At 44.9% G+C, this 24,268-nt stretch overlaps 1 protein-coding gene across 1 annotated transcript in view; it reads right to left on the bottom strand.

Annotated features, from left to right (window-relative positions):
* Nucleotides 1-786: 786 nt before the first annotated feature.
* atp6v1ba (ATPase, H+ transporting, lysosomal, V1 subunit B, member a) overlaps nucleotides 787-24,268 on the bottom strand; it is a 44,717-nt gene continuing 21,235 nt past the window's right edge. The window contains exons 4-14 of the mRNA XM_085427485.1: nucleotides 20,622-20,715; nucleotides 19,769-19,846; nucleotides 17,070-17,209; nucleotides 11,595-11,696; nucleotides 9,098-9,195; nucleotides 8,843-8,966; nucleotides 4,792-4,942; nucleotides 4,340-4,422; nucleotides 3,103-3,207; nucleotides 2,871-3,000; nucleotides 787-1,463 (exon numbers count right to left, since the gene is read on the bottom strand). Coding sequence (XP_085283611.1) covers nucleotides 1,324-1,463; nucleotides 2,871-3,000; nucleotides 3,103-3,207; nucleotides 4,340-4,422; nucleotides 4,792-4,942; nucleotides 8,843-8,966; nucleotides 9,098-9,195; nucleotides 11,595-11,696; nucleotides 17,070-17,209; nucleotides 19,769-19,846; nucleotides 20,622-20,715 — 1,245 coding nt within the window. The 3' untranslated portion in view covers nucleotides 787-1,323. The remainder of the gene's footprint in view (nucleotides 1,464-2,870; nucleotides 3,001-3,102; nucleotides 3,208-4,339; nucleotides 4,423-4,791; nucleotides 4,943-8,842; nucleotides 8,967-9,097; nucleotides 9,196-11,594; nucleotides 11,697-17,069; nucleotides 17,210-19,768; nucleotides 19,847-20,621; nucleotides 20,716-24,268) is intronic.

A 24,268-nucleotide genomic window follows, 5' to 3' on the forward strand; every position in this document is an offset into this window, starting at 1 on the left:
GCTTCACAATAAAACCAGAAATATAAAGAATAATATGAAACTATGAAAACAGGACTTGAAAGCTCGTCTGTGTAGAAACGTCCTTTCCACGGACACCTTGGCACATTGTTTGTGTGGTTTTGTGCCAGAACAGGAATCATTTCCTTTGTAGCACGAGTTCACTGACCGAGGTTGTTTGTCTCTGAACAACTAGAATCTCCACTTTGACCTCAAAAGGATTAAAAACAACAACAAAAATAATAACAGCAATAATAAGCCCGGCTCATCAATATTCTGGCACGCGGACGTCAACATTAAATATAGAAATATCAACAGCAGAAGAACGATGCTGTTTACTTTGTATCCACTTCAGTCACGATAAATGAACCGTGGCGCCGATACAGTGAAGACAGCTGCGCGGTTTTTCTTTGCAGATTAATTTTCCATTCAAACACATCCTGTAAGAATTCAATGTGAAGCAACATGAAACACAAAGCCTTCATTTATCCTTTGCTCTTCTGGTGTGCAGCACATTGTATCCTGTAGCAGCTCCACACAGACGGATGACGTTAGCTTAACTGTCACACTGGCTCATCTGATGCTAACAGCTGATGAAGGCAGTGAGGGAGGACACTGGCTGTGTCAGCAGAAACTGGGAGAGCTGGTTTAGAGTTCACAGCTCTAAAAAGAAAGGATGAGGGAGCCTTGTAGTTACATATTTATACTTTTGTTACAGCCGCTAACAGATATGTTTTTGTAGCTCAGATGTTGGCAGCAGGGGACAATGATCCAGGACACACAACAAAGCACCGTCATATAATTTAATGTAAACTCACAGAACCATGGTTGCACAATAAACAGTTTCTGCAGACAGATGTGATTTCTTTAAAATACACTCACTCATGTTTTTGCAAGACAAATCAAAACAGCACAAAAATGTAAATGCAGAGAAGAAGCAAGAAGGTCCAGAGGGCAGAAGAAAGCATCCAGGTCCACGTAACACGGAGAGCAGAGAGCGCTGACCGTCCTTAAAACAAACACCGGTGCCTGTACGTGTTTCTGTACAGTTACTAAATCATGAAATAACATCTTTCTGAGAACATGGTGGCATCATCACGGGTCTCTACAGGAAACCTTTTGCTTTGCTCTCGTTGGGCTTTATTTGATAAAGAAGATATCTTGATATATAACAGCACAATAAATAAGGACTGATTAGGATACACTTACTCTTTACTCAGACACTTTTCATACACGAACACACTACAGTGAATCTAAAGGAGGGGGTATTATTACTGAGACATGGAAACGGCCTGTTAGCAGAACCAGAGCATGGTGACGTGTGCCTCAGTGACGAGCAGACTCTCGGGGGTAAAACTCTGCCAGCGTGCTCTGAGGAATCCTCTTGAGCATCTCCTTGGGGAAGATTCGCAGCAGCTGCCAGCCGATGTCTAAGGTTTCGTACACCGTCCTGTTGTCGTATGGGCCTGACACACAGAGCAGTCACAGTTAGCAAAACACACCAACACATCCAGTGTTACAACTGCAGTAACCTTACATGTAGCTTTTATCAAAGGTGCAGTTTTTAAAACAGAAACGTGATGCGAACACAATGAAAAAGCCTCTCAGTAAATTCAAATGCATTTATATAGAAACAAATCTCCACAGCAGTCGCCTCCAGGTGCTTTATACTGACGGTATAACAGTAACACAAAGAGCACGTCAGTCACTCGCTGATTAAACACTGACATGAGGAAATCGAACGTGTGGTGCACTCCACGACGAAGTACTCTGGAGAACGTCATACACCTTTTCATCGTGCTCCCATTTTTATTTTAACCCAAGCTCAATTTCTCCAGACCGACTGCTGAAATGATCAGTGAGAGCTGAGTAACCTGCAGCGGTCTCAGCCCCATCACTCACATCTGCAGAGCCGCCTCCATACAAACTGTGACGTGTGTTTCCCACATGCTTTGGATACTGCTGTCGGGATGCACAGGAACATTAGAGTCTATTAGTGTTGAGAAGAGGAATAAGGCTCTGTATTTACCAAGAAGATTATGCCATTTTAACACGTTACTCACTCAAAGAGAAGAAAAGAAGGAACCCTCACAGATCAGTATTTTCCAGGAACAAACGTAACCTCAGACATACAATAAATGCCAAAACAGCTGCAGGTATTCGCAGCAGAGCGCTCTGACAGAAGAAAACAGCCGTAGTTTCATACGTTACATGCTGATTACAGGCTGACCTCACTGCTGTGAGATAATAACTACATATCTGTTGTTTACTAAACAGTAACAATCTTACAAATCATATTCAAAACAAGTAACAGACTGCACTGTGACTGCAGTGCAAACACTGAGCTGAGCTTCACAGCAGGGTCCAATGGACCGCAAGCACAGCTGATCCAACGCACGAGGCTGACAGGTGGTGATCGTAAAGACGAACCACCGTGCAGCATCCGTTTAAGACCTGAAGGAACAGAGGAGCACCTCTGAATGTGTCCCCAAGTGCAGTCACAAAACCCCCCAGCACTACGAGGAAGCTGACACGATGGAGGAGGAGGGCCGAGACACACCTTCAAAATAAAGGCCCCTAAGATGCTTCAAATATGTGGAACTTAAAATAAAAGCTATCAGTTAGTTGTAGCCGTTCAGCGTGCCCTGCTTTCCTCCTTCAGCTCTTCTAACCAACCTTTTTATAAATACTTGAAACTGACGACTGAGGCTATAAACTGAATCTAATAAAGGTGTCAGTGAGGTCGCAGATGAAGGAACGTAGGAGAAAACTATGTGAATAAAATGCTGTAATGAAATGTTGTGTTCTTGTGTTCCTGTTACACAGTGTGATACAAAGCTGCTGTCTGTCGGTGTGCAGATCGCTTTTCTTACCCTGAGCAATAAAGTTCTTCTCAAACTTCTGCAGGAACTCCAGATACAGCAGATCATCCGAGGTGAGCGCCTCTTCTCCCACCACGGCCTTCATGGCCTGGACATCCTTACCGATAGCGTAACAGGCATACTGCAGACACACACACACTCACTGCGTGAACTATTACTGCTGCATACCAACACTGCTGCCCTCACACACATTATTCATGGTGCAACGTGCGAGACGGTTTACCAGCTGGTTTGACACATCGGCGTGGTCCTTCCGGGTCATCCCCTCTCCAATGGCAGACTTCATTAAACGGGACAGAGAGGGCAGCACGTTGATAGGTGGGTAGATCTGAAAGACGTAGGATGAGGTTACAGGTGTTACTGGATATTGTGGAAAAGCACAAAGGGCAGCTGTTCAGCTCCAAATGAGAGAAACAGGCCGGCTCTTTAAAAGATCTGGCTCTGTGCTGTGTCCACACTGCAGCGTGGTTTCTTAGGTCAGACCTGTCCAAACAACTCTGACCAAAGTCTGATTTAACTGGGATGAAAAGTCTGTGTGTGGAACAAGATAAGGACAAACTCCTCAGCAAGCTGTGCTCTAACATTCACAGCTCACAGTCCCGTGTGTCCCTGCTGCTGTCCAAAAACACAGCAGCTGAGGTACAGCACGCAGGGAGTCTTTACTGTGAAATGTGCAGGATCATGTAGTTTGGAACACACAGTCTAGCTTTGGTTTACAGCTTCGATCAAAACTTTAGAGGAGACTCATGTCAAACACGTCGCAGGTTGAGGAAAAACCAAACACGTGCAGCACGTGGATCAAAGACTCTCCTTCTGGCAGGTTAGCATTTCCTGTCATACTGACTTTGTCAGACAACATAAAAAAAACCCCACAAAACTTTTCCATCCATCCACTTCCGCTGGAGCCAATCCCAGCTGTCAGAGGGCGAGAGGCGGGGTCCACCCTGGACAGGTCGCCAGTCTGTCGCAGGGCCAACACACAGGGACAGACAACCATTCGCACTCACACCTAGTGGCAATTTGGATTTTCCAATTAACCTATCCCCACAAGCTGCATGTCTTTGGACGGTGGGAGGAAGCCGGTGTACCCGGAGGGAACCCACGCAAACACGGAGAGAACATGCAAACTCCACACAGAAAGACCCCGGCCTGATGGTGGAATTGAACTCAGGACCTTCTTGCTGTGCGGCAACAGTGCTAACCACCGTGCTGCCCAAAAACCTTTACTTAAAAAAAAACAATGTTTCTGTTTGGTCGAGTGTCCATCAAACATGAGCTACATGCGTGCAGTGAGCATGTGCTCTCGGTACACAGACTGATTTCTGCAGTGACAGATGTGACACGGAGGACCTGGGCACAACACGATCGTCTGCAGACATCATCAGTTATCATTATGTTAATATTGTTCTTCAGGTTTTGACCTGTGAGGCCACAGGTTCAAAGCCCGGACTGACACATACCTGTCTGTTGTGCAGCTGTCTGTCCACATACACCTGGCCCTCTGTGATGTATCCAGTCAGATCAGGAATTGGATGAGTGATGTCTGTTCAAAGAGACAAATGCATTTGTTGAACTGGAACACGATGACTATGAAGACGTAGCTGCACCAGCACAGAGAGGCTGTGTTACTCCAGAGCAGGGAGCCCTTTGTAAAAGCCAACACAATCACCCTCCCTGCAGTGCTGTGGGGGGGCGGGTCATGTTCAGACAGGAGCAGGCTCTTCATACATGTTTCCATGGTAACTGACGGCATCAAAAATGTCTACTCATTCCACTTTAGACACCTCCTCCATTAATTCAGTTGCCTCATGGGCAGATTAACTCGTTTAAGGACAGGTGGATGACTGACGACCACACACAGGTAGAGACATGAGGCTTCAGCTCAGAGCTATGGCAGGCGGTGTGCTCTCACCATCGTTGGGCATGGTCAGAATGGGGATCTGGGTGATGGAGCCGTTTCTGCCTTCCACTCTGCCGGCGCGTTCATAGATGGTGGCCAGATCTGTGTACATGTAGCCAGGAAACCCTCGACGCCCGGGTACTTCCTCTCGGGCAGCAGAGACCTAAAGGTGAGGACGAGTTGGGGGAAGCAGACAAAGGCTGTAATGAGACATTCCCTTTATATTTGAATCTCATCTGGGAAAAATGTTCAGGTTGTGTCATTTATTTTGGTCACTGGTACTGGATATAGTCTAGTCTTTACTGGTCTCACTGGCCAGTCCAAACACTTTAGACTTGTTACGACCCGGCTCAAAAGCCGCAACATAAAAAAGGAGACGAATACCAGAGTGTAGGTGAAACGAGGTTTTATCTTAAAATGGACTCTCAGGTTGGCTAAAACGGCTGGTGCCACCGAGGCAAAGACTAGGGAGCTCCCTGGGAAGCTTGCCTCAGGTATGCTTTTATCCACACCTGATTAGGTGTGGCCAATTAGCACCAGCTGAACACACTGAGCAGATTAGAGGCTGCAGAGGGACGCAACAGACTGGTTACAGTTAGCCACAGATCTGCAGTTATTTACCACCCATGGGAGGAAGCTGGAGTAGACAACACAAACTCCAAGGTCTGAAACGTTGATGTGAGGCGACGGTGCTGCTCACCACTGTGACCAAGGTTAGGGAATGATCCCCTCCAAGTCAATATGTTTGGAAAAAGAAACTTTAAAAACTGACAGCTGCTATATGAGTGTTTTCACACCTGACTTAAATTTGGTCTGAAACCAATTCAGAGGTTGGCACAGCATCATTCTGCATCCTCGGGTAAACGGGCTGCAACACAGGATTTGGCATTTAAACTGAAGACATCAAATTATTGTAAGACTCAAAACAAAGACAAACACTAGTCTTTACTTCTGCAGAGTCAAGTGATGCTGACTCTTCCATTTCGGTTACAAAAGAGGCAAAGAGCTGATTGGAAATGCTGCCATTCTGTTGGAGACCCTCTACAAAAATGACCAAAGCAAATCTTTGTTCTAAAAGTTCACCGGATTCAGAGCAAGAGGGAAAGAAAATGGATCCTATTCACCTGTGGATTGAAAGGTTGATGGGCAGTCTCCACGATGCTGAACAGCAGAGTCAATGCAAAATTCAACCTTCACGCTTGTGAATGGAAACAGAAGTTAAATGTTAATGTCCCGGCTCTTTGTACACGCTGAATTACCCATCGAGCTGCCCGAGGCTCAGTTGACTATTGGTGCAGACGTACATGTGCCAAGGTTATGAACAGCAAACACACATGCACCCTTTAAAAACCCACACTGTGCTGTGCCAACATATTGAAACAGCAAACTGTGCAACACAAAAGGATTATTACGGAGACACAAAAGAGTGAGTTGAGAGGACCCGACTCCTCGCAACAAGGAGAAAGGAGGGCAGTGGGTGTGAGGGGAGTGAGGATCGGGGGGGTCCATTTCCTTTTAAAGCCAGACCTACAATAATGAAGTTAAGGTATTTCCTAGTAGACTGAAGGACACATTATCCTCCCTTTCAGCAGGAGCTCACGACTTTAGTGAGTCTATCACCTTTGTGCTGATGTTGCTGAGGTTTTACACTGGGGGGTGTTGACTTTGTGCCAGAGTGCAGCTTGAGAGAGGATTCAGTATTTACCACACACTGCTGAATATGTGGCATACATACATATATGTGCGGCAGAGTGAGAGAGCAGATGGAAAAGCTGCATGTAAACTGAATGTGAAAAGAATAGGACACAATTAAAAACAACTTCTAGGATTTAACACTGAGAAGAAGAACTCGCTGACCACGTTAGCTTCTGCAGATGAGCCTGAAGGGTTATTCAGCTGATTTATATTTACCTGGGATATGGCAGCATCTCAGGTTTCCTGCACAACATTGCTCAGTAAAGCCTCTGTGACAATGGATATATAATCCACCAACACCCATGAAGGTCTGGCCTTTGTTTTCACTCTCAGAGGTACAACGTGCATACAATGACACAGTGAAAAGCCTCTGGCAACAAATATCAGCCATGGAAATGTGAGAACCTAAAGGTTCCCCTTTTTATGCACAGCAGCATGATGACACGAGTTGATGTTGTTGTGGACACTCCAGCGACACAAATGAACCAGCTGACCAATTAACATTAATTTAAACACAAACAGTTGGACGTCTTGCAATGAGGCAGAAGGCCTAATGCAGAGCTGCTCCCTGATCCTGTAAGTGTCACTGTCCACACATCAGCTCTTTGTCTTCTCCGTGCACCTCGGAGGCTGTGCCAGAAAAATGTGTTGCTATCTATGAGTCGACGTTGTCCCCATGTAAGCAGCGTTTAAGTGTCCTTTGGTCAGTGTTAGGGAATCTCAGTGGTCACTGTAGGCTAAAGAATCCTCGGCCAAGAGTTGCTCATGAGGTTAAGACTCACGTGAAACACCAAAAAACATTTAAAATGTGGATTCGTCCTACCAGAGTCGTCCAAAGACTCTTCAGGTCAGAATGGTAAATGTAAAATTATCAACCTTTCATAAAGAAGAACCAGTAACCACGACGACTGTGAGCCCGGGCATGAGGAGTCGTTGGATTTGTTTAACACACTTATCTGCATTAAAACAACCAAACCAGCAGTAGAGTTAGTGACCTTAACACGCAGGGCCACCGTTGCCCTGGTGCGCCTAACTTTTTCAACCGCATCGCTGAACACCGCAGTTTTACATGTGGGAAACTGCTGTCCACACAGACAATATTGATTTGTAAAAGATTAACTAACAAGCTTGTGCTTAAAGTGCTTAAAGTGCGTTGGCTCTCTTTGGTGATACTGTAGACAAGTTAAACGTAATCATCACATCGGCTCCTCTGACGACCTGCTTGCCACTGAAAGGCCGTGTTAGAGGGGACACTTGGGCATTTATCGCAGCACATAATGTGTTTCCTGGATACACTGTGCTTTTTCAGATGGCTCCGTGTCAGAGCTGGCTATGAGTTTCAGAAGGATCAGGCCTTAACAAAAAAGTTATCAGTAGTTCTTTCCACCTTTTTACCCACAGCTACATCCACTTCTGTCGGGCCGAGGCTGCTCACTACGGCTGGCATCATCACTGATTTCTGTAATGCACTCGATTCCGATTCACGAGGTCCTGATTCGATTCAATTTGATTTAGCCTCAGACAGTCAGAAATATTATAATTTGATGGTTTATCAGCATTGATACATGTGAGCCTTCATCAGAGGTGTGAGCATCACAGCAGAGGCCTTTGTGTCAAAGTAACTGAGGATAAAACAGAAAAACATGAAGGGGATTTTCCTGTTTTCTATAGCAGATCAACTTTAAAATATTCTGCAATATTGCATAGTTTTAAGAAGTTTACATTTCTTCAGTATTGAACAGCAGAAATGAGGCTTTCTCGTCCGAGCGGCCGACAGCGCTGTAAACAACGGTAGACTGGAGGGTGATAAACGAATGAATGATGCAGGAAACAGAGATTTGAGACGGGAAACTGTTCTCGAAGCACAGAGAGAGCTGTGCAGGAAGTGTGATTTTATTGTGCTGGTAGCAAAGCAGCAGAAGTCAGAGGGGATTCATGACGACATTTATCAATTGTGGAGCGTAGTTTGGATCTTCTTTTGCTGCTGCTTCAGTGAATTTTGGTTGGAGAGAGATAAAACCTGCAGCTCAGAATCGAGTGCAAAAAAGACGGAAACACAAAGCGCCGACGCATCAGAGTCAGCGAGCTGTCGGCTTTCGGCCCGACGCCGTGTCCGTGTGAGAAAGCTGATTGTGATGCGTCGGGTCCGCTCTGTGTTTACGTTTTTTTCAAAACCTTGAACAGCTGGTCACACCAAAGATTTTTTTTAGTCGCATCATTGAAAAATATGGTCGCACTCTAGAGCCCTGAATACAGAGCATTAGATTAAAACGTTGTGACTCACTGGGATTTGGCTTTTACACCGATGTTATTTTGACAAACAACACCTAAACATTAGCTGAGCCAAAGACAGTAAAGGCAGTCGTACCTCTCTCAGAGCTTCAGCGTAGGAGCTCATGTCGGTGAGGATGACCAGGACGTGTTTCTCACACTGGTAGGCCAGGTACTCTGCCGTCGTCAGCGCCAGGCGGGGAGTGATGATACGCTCGATGCTAGTTAGCCGCAAGAGAAAAGTCAAGATCTTTAGTAGCTCTCAGTCCACGAGACAAACAATTACGAGTAACACACACAGCAGCCCACATGTACAACATCAGCCAGACTACTGCTGGAGATCATTTCTTACGTGGGGTCGTTGGCCAAGTTGAGGAAAAGGCAGACATTGTCCATAGAGCCATTTTCTTCAAAGTCAGACTTGAAGAAACGAGCCGTTTCCATGTTGACCTGAAACAGATGCCATAAGCATTTCAGAAATCATCTCTGGAACATTAGTGGCTTCACAAACTGTGAGGTGTCCTGGAGAGATGCAAGAACGTCTGAAGGCATGAAGGTACTGAAAAGGCAGCAAAGAGCAGGAGCGAGCCATTCTGTCACGAAGGGAACGTGATGTTTGTAAAACTCCTCATAAAGACTTACAGTTGACGTCATTAATATAAACACGTTCATCATCCTCCTTCCTTCAGTTTCAACTCAGAAATGGAAATTCGATCACTGTTCCATGTGGAAGGTTCACAACATTAGTACCAGGCGAGTAGTTCAGTGTCAGCAACGCACACAGCTACACAGACATGTTATTTACCATACAGCACATGTGACTGATGGCTGCGAGAACCACATTCAACCACCGGTCAAAGTTCCTCAATGGACTTGATGTTATACTGTTAGACACGATGAGCAGTGCCAGAGCCGCGACCTCAGGCACAGTCTGACCAAAACAATCAGAAACACACGACGTCCCCCGGCGGGCCGCGCCCAGGACGTCACGTCCCCCGGCGGGCCGCGCCCAGGACGTCCAGAACTTGGACATATATGTTTGACTTACACCTGCAGTCGTATTGAACAGCGATGGATGGTGAAGGACAGGAAAGGATGATGTGGCGTTTTCCTCTCTGAACTCACAGAATCCAAGTTTGCACTGTGGTGACTGCAGATACTTTATTACATTGTAAGTCTTTTTGAAATGTAAGTCTGTAACTGTAAGAGACTGTAAGTCTCTGGCTAACACTGCCAAATTGCACTTGAAAGCCTCCTCCAGCCTGTGCCGGGCTGCGCTGTCATATCCTCCATGTGTAGCTTTTCCACCACTCTGGCTGCTCCAGCTCATCGTGATCCCTTTGCTTGCAGAGCACGTCAGCACTTCCCCGTGGTCAGACGTCGTTGTTCAGCAGGATGTCCACGTGGTCCAGTAACAGGCCTGACAGTGGTTTAAACCTGCAGCCATGTCTTTGGTCACAATCTGAATGACAACATTCATGCTCAGGGAAAGTTTGGTGCAGGCTGTAGTGAAACATCAGCGATGCTCTGCTCAGTGATGTCTGCAGTGAAGCTACAAAGCCTATCAGCAGCCACCCACACCACAACCCCACACCTGTGTTTGGTCTGTCAGTGGGATCCTTTCTGTGGCCCAGCAGCGCTCACAGCAGAACACTGTGATTCGTACACCTTTGGACTCATCACAGACCGCTGGTGACGTTTCTGCTATTTTCATGTTTCTGTCTGTTACAGTCTTTGCAGAGAGAGACACGTCTCTCATTTGTCAAGTCTGACAAAGACATATTCTGAATTCTTTTACTCTCCTGCTGTTAACGGCTTCCTGGGCCTGACTATTTCCTGAGCAGCCAACAAACCAGCACACGTAGTTGAATTTCAGCCCTCCAGTCTTCTGAATCAGGTGTTTTCCACATTTTTCAGCAAAGGCTTTGTGTTTGTGCTGGGAATGTTCTGCAACACAAACTTGTTGTTGTTTGTCGTTTAGCACACTGGCAGTGAAAACAAATCAATCTGCACACGTGGCATTAAAGGCTTTTTCAGAAGCTTTGCTTGGATTCATCCATGGTGAAAATCACACGCAGGCGTCACACATCAGCAGTTAGCACACATAGTTTGAGTGTTTCATTTTAATGTTACAAAATCACCATAACCTCATAAATTTACAGACATTTAAAAAAGTAACACACCAAGATAAGAATAATTCCTGATTTTTAAACGTGACAGTGAGCAGAATCCCGGTCGCCGACCCCGCGTTAGGATGACAACCTGAGGAAGAGTTTCAGTTGAAGGTGTGACGTTCAGCACACCGTTTCAGCTTGATTCACTCTGATGCTGTGATGGTGCACACTGTGTGCTAAAAATGCATATCCAAGCACTGCCTTCACTGCTTATCCACAGTCGTCACACACCAACCACCGTGGGATGTGAACTGTGCAAGGTGAAAGGATGAAGGATTACATTTAGCAAGTGAAGCAAGTGAGTGTGTGTGTGTGTGTGTGTGTGTGTGTGTGTGTGTGTGTGTGTGTGTGTGTGTGTTCGTTCGTTCCTTGGAGGTCAAGCCATCACAATTGAGCATTACAACAGATGGAAGGAGCAGCTGAGGAACACAGAACTTGATACGGGAGGCTGACGGCGGCCTTTGAATTACTAAGCTGTCTACATGGCTGGGGGCTATGCTCAGAGGTGCAGAAATAACAAGAGGGACTTAAAGGTTAAATCACCTGGTGAATAAAGGACAACATGCAGGGCGGGAGGAGGGAACAAGGTGTCACATCAAGGTTAAGAGGGGGATTAGAGCCACAGATGGGCTGGGAAGAGTTTGAAAAGCTGAATGCTGCAATTTGTCTGCTTACCCCCATGGCTGCGAAGACAATGGCAAAGTTGTCTGCACTATAGTCCATCACATCCTTGGACTTCTGCACCAGGCCAGCCTGACGACAGATTTGGGCAGCAATCTGAAAGCACCAATAAGAAACAGAGTCAGACACACAGACGGATGGACAGAAGGGCTAACAGTCGACAAAAGGCTCTCAAAGAACATGTAAGCTAGAGTCAAATCCATACGAAAGCGTCACCTGAGGCTCAAAATGATCACGTGCTATTTACAGACTATAGCTGCTGTTATTAATGAAGAGACAATCACCTAGGAAACTACAGCCACTCACACTGTGACTGAGCGGCTGCAGCTGCCTCTCCATCAGGACTCAGTCTCATTACCGTTTCATATCTGACATTCAATCCCTACATAAACCACCACATTACATATAAGACTGCAGAGACGCTGTGTCGCTGTAGTGAATGTGTGACATGATCACGGCCCTGACCTCTCTGTGCACCTTGAATTCAGCCACAGGGTGGCTAAAGGGAAAAGGCCTACATGGATGAGCTCTGTCACGTGTGCTTGATGACACAATGACACCAAACAGACCATAATTAGGTGGAGAACACGTTGTGCGTTTGTTTGGGCACTTCTGCAGCACGTTAATCATGTAAAATGATCCAGTTATGCACAGCTGATCCTTTTGTGGGCACAGTGGAAACAAATGTTGGAACATATTTCCAAAAGTACGTGCTGACAGATTAAAAAAAAAAAAAATAGCACCTGTGCGTTTGTGGTCACATGATTCATTCGCTCGCTCTAGCACTGCTTTGGTTTGAACTGTAACACTTTGATCTGTTCTACAATAATAAAGGTTTTAAATATCACATAAATTGCCATAAGCAGCAGCTGCTCTTTATGTTTTAAATAATGCACAGCGACAGGGCATCTGGCTGTAGGTGCTGTGGATGCTGTAGGTGCTGTGGGTGCTGTGGATGCTGTTGTAAGTGCCCTACCTGTTTAGCAGCATGGCTCTGAATGATGGGTTTGTTTGGTGAAAACAGAGCTTATAAGTCCACAGAGCAGAAATTAGGCTGGTGATCAAATCCTAACAATAAAGCTGGTGCTCTTGAGCTGAACACACTGAACCTGACCCAGCTTTATACAGCGAGGGATATTTGGGGATGTAGTACATTTGTGAAGTGTCTGAACATGAACACACTACAACTGAGTCATGAATTTCCACTGTGAGGCACAAAAACTTCCAAAAAGGAAACAAAACAGCTGTCATGTGACACAGAAGGACCACAGCTACCACTCGTGAATCATCCCACTCACTCATGTTAAACATTTCCACTGAAAGACTTCCACAAAATTGGACCTCAACATATCCCAAAGCATGTAGCTTAAACCGCTGAGCGAGCAAAAGGTTTTTGGTGTATTCAAAGCAGCTGTGAGTTCTTGGTATGATACAACAGTTTGGTAAAAGCATGACCTCCCAGAGTACAGGGATGAAATAAATTGAGTTTAAAGCTGCGAGTTAAAGAGACAAAGGTTCAAAAGGACAGACTAAAGATGAGGGCTGCACTAATGATTGGTGACTGATCACCAGCAGCCTGAGGCCAATTGTTTTTATCTTGTTTTATCAGTAATGTAATAAAAAATCGTTACATTTGTAACAAATGTAACGATAATGTAATACACAAGCTGTCCACGTCTGAACTCTGACATGAGTGAGGATGAGGAGGACGTATCCATTACTCTCATCTCTAAAGAGAAGAAAACACAAAGTGCTGCTTCTGTTTCATCCATCCATCCATTCGCTTCCGCTTGTCCTGTTCAGGGTCGCGGGGGGCGCTGGAGCCTATCCCAGCTGTCATAGGGCGAGAGGCGGGGTACACCCTGGACAGGTCGCCAGTCTGTCGCAGGGCCAACACACAGGGACAGACAACCATTCACACTCACATTCATTCGCACATTCACACCTAGTGGCAATTTGGATTATCCAATTAACCTATCCCCACAAGCTGCATGTCTTTGGACGGTGGGAGGAAGCCGGAGTACCCGGAGAGAACCCACGCAAACACGGGGAGAACATGCAAACTCCACACAGAAAGACCCCGGCCTGATGTTGGAATTGAACTCAGGACCTTCTTGCTGTGCGGCAACAGTGCTAACCACCGTGCCACTGCTTCTGTTTGTTTTTAAGTAAATTCTACTTTATCTCCTGTCCTCAGCCTTTACACATGAACACCTAAATAAATACCTAAATAAAAAAGTATGTAAGTGGCTGTAAATGTATCTGTAATATCTGTCCACTCCATGATAAACCATCCATCACTGTATATAAATGGTGCTCTCCCATTAGTACCGCATTCTTTTTCTGTATGCGGGAAGTGGGACATAAACTCCCTGGTGTCGGTTGGGTTTTTCTAATTGTTGTTATTTGGACCACAGAGCATGTATTAGGTGGGTGGATAGCACTACTTTAACCTCCTCTGGTCTCTGGTGATCTGGCAAACTAAGGAGCAGACTGTCCGAACCATATCTGGTCTTTAAGTGAGGACGTGATGAACCACACTACTCTGAATTTATTATGGCTGTTGTGTTTTAATGTTTTAATACTTTGAATCTTGTTCTATTTAATCTGAACAAGCCCCTAAAACAGGCAATGATCACTGGCCTCTCTCAGTTTTTATTACCACTGTTCATTTTAAAGATCAGTTTTTAAACCCATACGATGTACAGTGGGGCAAAAAAGTATTTAGTCAGCCACCGATTGTGCAAGTTCCCCCACCTAAAATGATGACAGAGGTCAGTAATTTGCACCAGAGGTACACTTCAACTGTGAGAGACAGAATGTGAAAAAAAAATCCATGAATCCACATGGTAGGATTTGTAAAGAATTTATTCGTAAACCAGGGTGGAAAATAAGTATTTGGTCAATAACAAAAATACAACTCAATATTTTGTAACATAACCTTTGTTGGCAATAACAGAGGTCAAACGTTTACTATAGGTCTTTACCAGGTTTGCACACACAGTAGCTGGTATTTTGGCCCATTCCTCCATGCAGATCTTCTCGAGAGCAGTGATGTTTTGGGGCTGTCGCCGAGCAACACGGACTTTCAACTCCCGCCACAGATTTTCTATGGGGTTGAGGTCTGGAGACTGGCTAGGCCACTCCAGGACCTTCAAATGCTTCTTACGGAGCCACTCCTTTGTTGCCCGGGCGGTGTGTTTTGGATCATTGTCATGTTGGAAGACCCAGCCTCGTTTCATCTTCAAAGTTCTCACTGATGGAAGGAGGTTTTGGCTCAAAATCTCACGATACATGGCCCCATACATTCTGTCCTTAACACGGATCAGTCGTCCTGTCCCCTTGGCAGAAAAACAGCCCCATAGCATGATGTTTCCACCCCCATGCTTCACAGTAGGTATGGTGTTCTTGGGATGCAACTCAGTATTCTTCTTCCTCCAAACACGACGAGTTGAGTTTATACCAAAAAGTTCTACTTTGGTTTCATCTGACCACATGACATTCTCCCAATCCTCTGCTGTATCATCCATGTGCTCTCTGGCAAACTTCAGACGGGCCTGGACATGCACTGGCTTCAGCAGCGGAACACGTCTGGCACTGCGGGATTTGATTCCCTGCCGTTGTAGTGTGTTACTGATGGTGACCTTTGTTACTTTGGTCCCAGCTCTCTGCAGGTCATTCACCAGGTCCCCCCGTGTGGTTCTGGGATCTTTGCTCACCGTTCTCATGATCATTTTGACCCCACGGGATGAGATCTTGCGTGGAGCCCCAGATCGAGGGAGATTATCAGTGGTCTTGTATGTCTTCCATTTTCTGATGATTGCTCCCACAGTTGATTTTTTCACACCAAGCTGCTTGCCTATTGTAGATTCACTCTTCCCAGTCTGGTGCAGGTCTACAATACTTTTCCTGGTGTCCTTCGAAAGCTCTTTGGTCTTGGCCATGGCGGAGTTTGGAGTCTGACTGTTTGAGGCTGTGGACAGGTGTCTTTTATACAGATGATGAGTTCAAACAGGTGCCATTCATACAGGTAACGAGTGGGGGACAGAAAAGCTTCTTACAGAAGACGTTACAGGTCTGTGAGAGCCAGAGATTTTCCTTGTTTGAGGTGACCAAATACTTATTTTCCACCCTGATTTACGAATAAATTCTTTACAAATCCTACCATGTGAATTCATGGATTTTTTTTCACATTCTGTCTCTCACAGTTGAAGTGTACCTCTGGTGCAAATTACTGACCTCTGTCATCATTTTAAGTGGGGGAACTTGCACAATGGGTGGCTGACTAAATACTTTTTTGCCCCACTGTAGCAATGGCAATAAAACTGAGAATGGTACTGCTGGACTAATATTTTTGTTACTAATTTGTCTCTCATTCATTTTTCCCTTAAAAGTTCAGAATCAGAAGAATCAGAATCAGAAGGGTTTTATTGCCAAATGTTGAGCAGGTTTACAACATTAGGAAATTGCTGCGTTAGCGTTCATCCTCCAGCTTCACTATGCTAATGTTATGCTAACATAGCTGTGTCGCTAGCGATCAAGTAGCACATCATTATATAAGATAAGATAACCTTTATTAGTCCCACACGTGGGAAATTTGTTATATATACTGGTATATATATATACCAGCTAGCCCAACTTCAGTAACCCTACAAACGTCATTGCTGTTTAGTTTTCTGTCTTCATTTATGCTGGAAGTGATAGCAGAGCTGTACGTTTGAATTTATTCACAAATCTCTCAGTCAAACATGCTACATCATGTTTAGGTAGAAGCTAGCGAGCTAACTTCCTGCTAACTTCTAACTCTGTTAAATGTAATAAATCCTGTTTTCATGGATGCCTGGATGTTAAACTTAATTGTTACACCTGGTAAAGCAGCAACACTGATCATTTTATTAAAGATGAAAGAATTCAGACAGTTTTTAACTCTCAGTGATGCCGCAGTGTTCGTTTGACTTTGGGACCTGAAGGGACGGAGTTTAGGACCCAGAAACAGATAATGATGTCAGACTTACAAACCGGACAGAGACACATTACTTTTGTGTTTTACTCCATGCACTTCTTCCTTGTCAAAATCTGCTTGCAATACCAAATGAACACAGGAAGTAATGCAATAGGTTTAATGAAGTTATTCTTGTTGCAACAGACTACATGCAGTGGGAAGGGTCACCTCATTTTCAGTCTTCTGCCTAAACTGACACTGACTCGAGTGGCATCATGTGAAGATGCTATCCGAGTTCACTCTGAAGCCACTACAGAGACACCAAACACTACATGAACATAATGCTAAACACACTTATATCAGCTAATACTCAGGTATGCTCTGGTGTTTACGATGGGGATTGATTCTCAATAAAGATAAAAGGAGATATTCAGCACTTCCAGTGGTACCTAGTGGCCCAGCATTTTACCAGCATTGAGACTTCTTGGTGTTGTCACTAAAGAAATAAAATGGTATGCTGATCTCACCTCATTGTGGGGCAACCCAGCGGCAGAGAAGATGGGGATCTTCTGTCCTCGAGCAATGCTATTCATGCCATCAATGGCTGAGATGCCAGTCTGGATCATCTCCTCAGGGTAGATACGGCACTGAGGGTTGATGGGCTGACCTGAGAGACAGAAACACGTATTCAGCTGGACACAAAGGAAGCAATAGCACACTTCACTGTTCATCATACAGGTCAGTCCCACAGACTTGACCAGACAAAACACGCAACAGAAAAAACGTAGTAAGAAAATGGTGATAGAAAGTAAAAGGCTGTGCAACTGCTTAAATGGAAAGTGAGATTATTAATTTGATGTGAACAATCAGAAGCAATTATATCGTGTTATTGTGGAAGCTAACTTACACTGTACATTCATGTGCTCCAATAAAACTCTGCTGAGCATAGTTTACATTCTAGTTACAGTGACTACATACTGAGTCAATGAAAATATTTCCTATTACAGTTTCAACACGCTCTTCTGAGCTGCAGTAATTAAATAATAGTGCAAGGACAACAGCTACATTAGACAAATGACTGTTAGGAATTCTGCCAATTAAGCCGTTGCTTGCTTACTATATGATCAAAGGGTAACTGCACTTATAGAGCACTTTCCCAGTCCTACCGCCTGCTTAAAGTCAAATGCAGACGTCTTACACAGGTCAGTATCTGGCACAGAAAACATCTGACAGGCCTTTCAATTAGTGGATAACCTGGTCTACCGCCATGAGCAATGGGGGGTGCAGAGAATTAGTCACAACTCATTAGTGACTTTGAAAGGGGTTAACCAAGGATGTGCACAGAGACCTGCTCTCAGGAACTCTCACTCATGTGGTTCACCGGCACTAATCTATCAATATTTCACAACAGCATGTCAAACCGTGTAGCTGCCACAGGATTAGCGCCACTGTGGCCCTGTAGTGTGACCACGAGCTGCAGCACGGCGCTAAGTATAAACCATTAAGAGAAGCAGTGGTTAGGTGTTGTCCTGTTGACTGGGGTTAGGGTTAATCTTATCAAGCTCCTATGGATGCAGACTGATCACATGACATGCAAAGAGTGACCATCATATCCATCCAACCTATGGAAGACTGTTCCAGAAGAAAGGACTTAAATACTTCCAGATCACTTTATAAAAGGACCCATGGCTGTGATTACTGAAGTATCATCTACTGTTTCTACCTTTTACAACAGCATTAATATTCAATGCACTGTGTGGATAAAGTATTGATGGTAAATGTAGGATTGTAGGACCCCAAACGTTTGACTGGTTGGGTTTATTGTAGCGGTATGGGAAAAATCTATAGCATAGTGATATTTGGGAATACTGGCTCAACACACGGACACAGAGTATCGATATTCTATTACATACATGTAAATACTCTGGGAATTTCATGAACACGATGGCTCATCTTATGCACCAACCTGACATAACGTTAGCCGAGCCAACTTTAAATGGCTCAGCCAAAACAGCCATGAAAACTGGCACACATGGGTGAGCTGAGAGGTTGATAAGACTAAAGCTCAGAGGAGACCGGCCCCAAACTTTGGAACAGTCGGCCTCCTCATATCAGGATCTCTCCAACACTCGACATCCTTAAAACCCATCTGAAACACAGCTTTGCTCACTAGCTTTGGTTTTGTTCTTCGTCTGTGTTACTTTTTACTGTGTACAGCACTTTAATCAACCTGTGTTGTTTGTACATGTGCTCATAAATAAATTGATTGATTGCAGAATGAGAGCAGACTGGCATTTATTGTTGTGTACTCAACATTTGAACATTTACTTGCTATTCCGCGAGTAGCAGAATGCTAGGATAATTTCCTAAACTTCAAAATAAAAACATTTCCTGTTAAAGTCAAAGGAGCTTGCAAAGAAAAGCGTCTGGACTTCTTTAAGTTACTTGAAGACGTTTCACCTCTCATCCGAGAAGCTTCTTCAGTTCTAAGGTCAAATGGTGGAGAGTCCCAGATATAAACCTAGTGGGAGTTTCCCCCCACAGAGGGACAAAAGGACCCCCTGATGATCCTCTAATCGCCTGAGCCAAGGTGTGAAACTGGGTGTGGGTCCCAATCAGCCAGAGTTTCGGGTGAGCTCATTGTGAAACCTGGCCCCACCCTATCATGTGATTTCCTGAGGTCAGATGGCCCAGGATGTGAGTGGGTGTTAAGGCGTCTGGGAAGGGATCTCAAAACTGGATTATAGATGGCAGAGAGTTGGTGTCGTAAACCACCATTTACGTTTGGTTTACGTAAAACATTTCATTTCTCACAAATGAAGCTAAAGTTCTTGAAATGTTTATTTGTTAAGGAGACAAAATGTACTCAGGCTGAAGAAAACAGTTTAACACTATTAAAAAGGACACTTAACTGTATTAGCAAAAAATGAATGAGTAAAAAAAATTATTAATGTTATTGTGGTATTTCACTCATGTTCACACCTGGGACAGTAAAACAGTACAGAATACACTGCTGAGTGAGCTTTGGTCAATATTATTATTATTATTATTATTATTATTATTAATAATAATAATAATAATAATAATAATAATAATAATAATAATAATAAAACCCTAACAATAACTATTTGGTGATTTTTTAGGACATTGTACCTAAATGAAGTTTCCGTTTATGACACTGCATTCTTATATGACTTAGCAGCAGGAAAGTAAGAGGCTAACATACCCATGATGTCCAAGTAATCTTCAGCCAGAACAGTCGGCCCGCGATCGATAGGTTTGCCTGAACCATTGAACACACGACCTATAAAAGGAAATATTTTGGTAAGGAGGCATTTAGACATTACATCATTGCTTAATGAGATGAGACCTGCAAGCACATTCTGTCTACTTTGTGCTACTTTACTTTGACAAGTGCCAGCAATTATAAACTCGTGTTAGTGATGACAGAAACAAAGAAAACAAAGAAAAAGCATCTCTACTTTTTGCTTCCATTCAAATGTATGTAACCTTGTGTTGTACTGAGTCACAGTGATTGAGATTCAAGAACATTATTATTAATAATTTTTAATCCTACAACTGTTTACAACTTGCATAGTTCCCATTTCTGTATAGCTGTATATCTCAGATTCCTGTAAAGTTATTTATTTCATATTCTGTATAGTTTTTCATATTTATATCCTGTTCATATCCTGTACATAGCTTGTACTCACTACAGCCTGTACATACTTATAGTTATAGAATATTCACAACATACTTCATACCGTGTACATTATAACATAATAGACCCATTTCTGTAATATACTTACATATCTATATTATTGCTAATATATATTGTAATATATCTATATCACTAAGCACTTCTGGATGGATGCAAACTGCATTTCGTTGCCCTGTACCTGTGCATGTGCAATGACAATAAAGTTGAATTCTATTCTATTCTATTCATTAAAATAAAAGCTTTGATTTAATTATTTGATTTTACAGTTTATTTAGAAATTAGCGTAACAAGGAAAAAAGCTGACTACATTAATTCAGCGTGCTATAGCATTTTAATCATTAAATCACGTTGATCATACCTAGCATGTCCTCTGACACCGGGGTACGCAAGATATCACCAGTGAATTCACATGCTGTCTTCTTGGCATCAATACCTGATGTTCCCTCAAACACCTGCAGCAACACAGAAAGGTAGCAAAGACATCCTCAGCATGTCTAGTTACATGTTTACTGATAGTGATTATCAGGGTTGTCAAAAAAATGAATTCATTAACAAATCCCTCAATGCTTACATATTAATCAATATAAGAATTAATATGGAACTCATTTGCAATACAGACACCAACAGTGCTGCCTTTGCTCCCGTCAGCTGACGCGTGACTTCACATGGCAAAGCTGCAGACAGTCCGGCACTGAGCTCCTCCCCTCACTAACAATTACAGACACTACACAGTAGTCTCTGAGGGTTGATACATGGTTCAAATAAGCTGCTGCTACATGCTGAAATGTTCAGGATTATGCATTAGGTTAACATTAATCTTAGCCTGGTGCTATTAGAGAATGATAAGATTAGAATTAATGAGAAATTCCACATGTTCTGGACCCTCGGGTAAAGGCAGGGGGTGAGCTGTCAACTGATCACCACCTGGTAGTGAGTTGGATCAGGTGGCAGGGGAGGATGCCAGACAGTGCACCCTCAGCATACGTTTGGGGGCACTGGGAATGCCTGGCAGAGGCCCCGGTTCGTGAAATCTTCAACTCACACCTCTGGCAGAGCTTCAACAGCAGTCTGAGGGAGACTGGGGACATTGAGTCCGAATGGACCATGTTCAGCATCTCCACTGCCGAAGCCACTGCACTGAGCTGCGGCCGCAAGGTGGTTGGTGCCTGTAGTGGTGGTAATCCCTGAACCAAATGGTGGACACCGGAGACGAAGGGAGCCGCCAGGCTGAAGGAGGAGGCCTACCGAGCTTGGTTAGCCTGTGGGACTTCGGAGGCAGCTGATAGGTACCCGAGTTCACGGAACGCGGCTCGGGTAGTAGCTGAGGCAAAAACTCGGGTGTGGAGGGGTTCGGAGAGGCCATGGAAAAAGACTTTTGGACTGCCTCGAAGAGATTCTGGCAAACCGTCAAGCAACTCAGGAGGGGAAAGCGGTGCTCTACCTGCACTGTGTATAGTGGGGGGGAAGCTGCTGACTTCGACTAGAAACATTGTCAGCGGTGGAAGGAATACTTCAAGGACCTCCTTAATCCCACTGGAACGTGGAGGCAGCAGAGTCTGGGGACGAGGGGGACAGCTCTAGGTGTGAGGTCACTGAGACAGTTAAACAGAACTCCTGGGGTGGATGAGGTCTGCCCTGAGCTCCTGAAGGCTCTGGATGCTGTAGGGCTGTCTTGGTTGACACGCCTCTGCAATGTTGCTTGGAGATCAGGGACGGTACCTCTGGATGGGCAGACCGGGATGGTGGTTCCTATCTTTAAGAAGCTGGACCGGAGGGTGTGTTCCAACTACAGGGGGATCACACTACTCAGCCTCCCTGGGTGCAGGAAGGGAGAGTCCGCCCGTTAGTCAAACTTTCGATACAGGAAGAACAATGCGGTTTTTTGTCCTGTCGTGGAACACTTGACCAGCTCTTTATCCTCTCAAGGATACTTGAGGGTGCATGGGAGTTTTCCCAACCAGTTTACATGTGTTTTGTAGACTTGGAGAAGGCATTCGACCGTGTCCCTCGGGGTGTCCTGTGGGAGGTGCTTTGGGAGTATGGGGTGTCTGGCCCATTGCTACGGGCCATTCAATCCTTCTACAACCGTTGCAAGACCTTGGTCCGCATAGCTGGCAATAAGTTGGACTTGTTCCCGGTGTGTGATGACTCTGCCCGGCTGCACTTTGTGACCCATTCTGTTTGTAATTTTTATAGATGGAAGTTATGGGGGTAGCCAAGTAGTCAAAGGCCTTCCACTAGGGTGGTCTCAGAATCTCATCTCTGCTTTTAGCGGATTATGTGATTCTGTTGGCTTGATCAGCTGATGGCCTCCAGCTTGCATTGGAAGTATGAGTATGAAGCTGTGGGAATGAGATTCAGCACCTCCAATCCATAATATGGATTGACTCAGGCTCAGGGATGAGTTCCCTTTAAACTTAAATTGTTTAGGAATCCCAGTCTACAACTAATACAATATAAAATACTACATAGAGTGCACTATACAGTCAATGGATGTTCAAGATGGGCTTCTAACAGCTGCTCACATAGTCAAGGCAATACACCTGACAATTACAACCCAGGGGCTGTGGTCATGACCTGGATGGAATGCTGGTGGCTCTTGGGTGGTGTTTTTCTGGCACCTGCGTGCAGCACAGCTGGGGGAGGGTCTGTGTCGGCAGACATAGGTTACCGACTTGGTAACCCTAGCTGTCCCTGCGTGGCTCTGGGGTAGACTTGGGGATTTGGGGTTCTGGGAGTGCTTCTTTACATCCCCGTTCTCTGTTTGCAGTCTGGGGTGGGGGGCCGGGAATTCAACTCAGTTTTATCTATATAGCGCCAAATCACAACAACAATCGCCTCAAGGCGTGTTATATTGTAAGATAGACCCTACAATAATAGATACAGAGGAAAAACCCAACAATCATATGACCCCCTATGAGCAAGCACTTTGGCAACAGTGGGAAGGAAAAACTCCCTTTTAACAGGAAGAAACCTCCGGCAGACCCAGGCTCAGGGAGGGGCGGGGCCATGTGCTGCGACCTCGCCACACTCCTTGCTGGTGTCCGATGCCACAACCCGTCGGTGCGTTGGTGGTTCTTGGTGTCCGGGGCTCGGGCGTGTACTGGCTCATTCCTGGCGGCTGGTTGGCAGCTCCTGGCGCCTGTGGCTCAGACGGGCCCCTTCAGGGGTGTGTGAGGCCCTCAGATCTCTGGCCTCTAAGCCTGGGGTTCAGACCACCCTGGCATAGCCGGCTACCAGTGGAGTCTGCAGGCACGTTGCCGCAGCCCCCTGTAGCTTCTGCCCTGTGGCTGCTGGGTGACCCCCCCCCCCGTCTGCGGCTCTCCTCGGCTCTTTTCTAGGTGGGTGCTGCGGCTGCCCCTCTGGTGGTCCTCCTGGGGCTCTCGTGCTCTGGAGGGCCTCTAGATGTCTGGGACTTGGATCTACTCCATGCCTGCTTAATGTCATTGGGGGCAGGGCTATGGCTCCCCACACCTACTATTAGTTACGTGGAGAAACCTTGTAAACTCCTTGGCTGCTGCCTCTAAACATATGGTTCGTTGTCGGTTTTGTGTGCTGCTCAGTAACATTCAATATTTATTATTTAGTGTTACTTATGCTTATCTAGGTTGTCGCTGTGGTTTTCCTACAGCGTTGTTCCCTTTTTGCTTGTTCTTTTCCCCAGCAGGTGATCGAGCGGGTTTGTGTGTCTTTTCTCTCGTCTCTCTTGCCCTCCGTTTTTCTTTCCCTCTCCTTTTGTTCAGCCTCTTCCCAACTTCTCTTTTCTTCGTCTTTTCCTCTCCTATCCCCCGGTCCTGTCTGTTTCTATTGTTAAAAATGTGAAAGTAAAAAATAAATAAATAATAAAGGTGAAATGAAATATGACAATCAAGTGGACCAGTACAGCGAAGTCGTAATGGTCTACTTAGGAAAATAAATCTGTTGGGCATGTTTCTTGGCCTTCAGACAATAATTCTGATTGCTACAGTGCCGGACAGCGAAGGCAATAGATGAATAAATAAATGC

This window comes from Rhamphochromis longiceps, linkage group LG13 (assembly GCF_057381845.1).
Source record: "Rhamphochromis longiceps isolate RC_006_pf linkage group LG13, R_longiceps_female_GT1.1, whole genome shotgun sequence".
NCBI lineage: Eukaryota > Metazoa > Chordata > Actinopteri > Cichliformes > Cichlidae > Rhamphochromis > Rhamphochromis longiceps.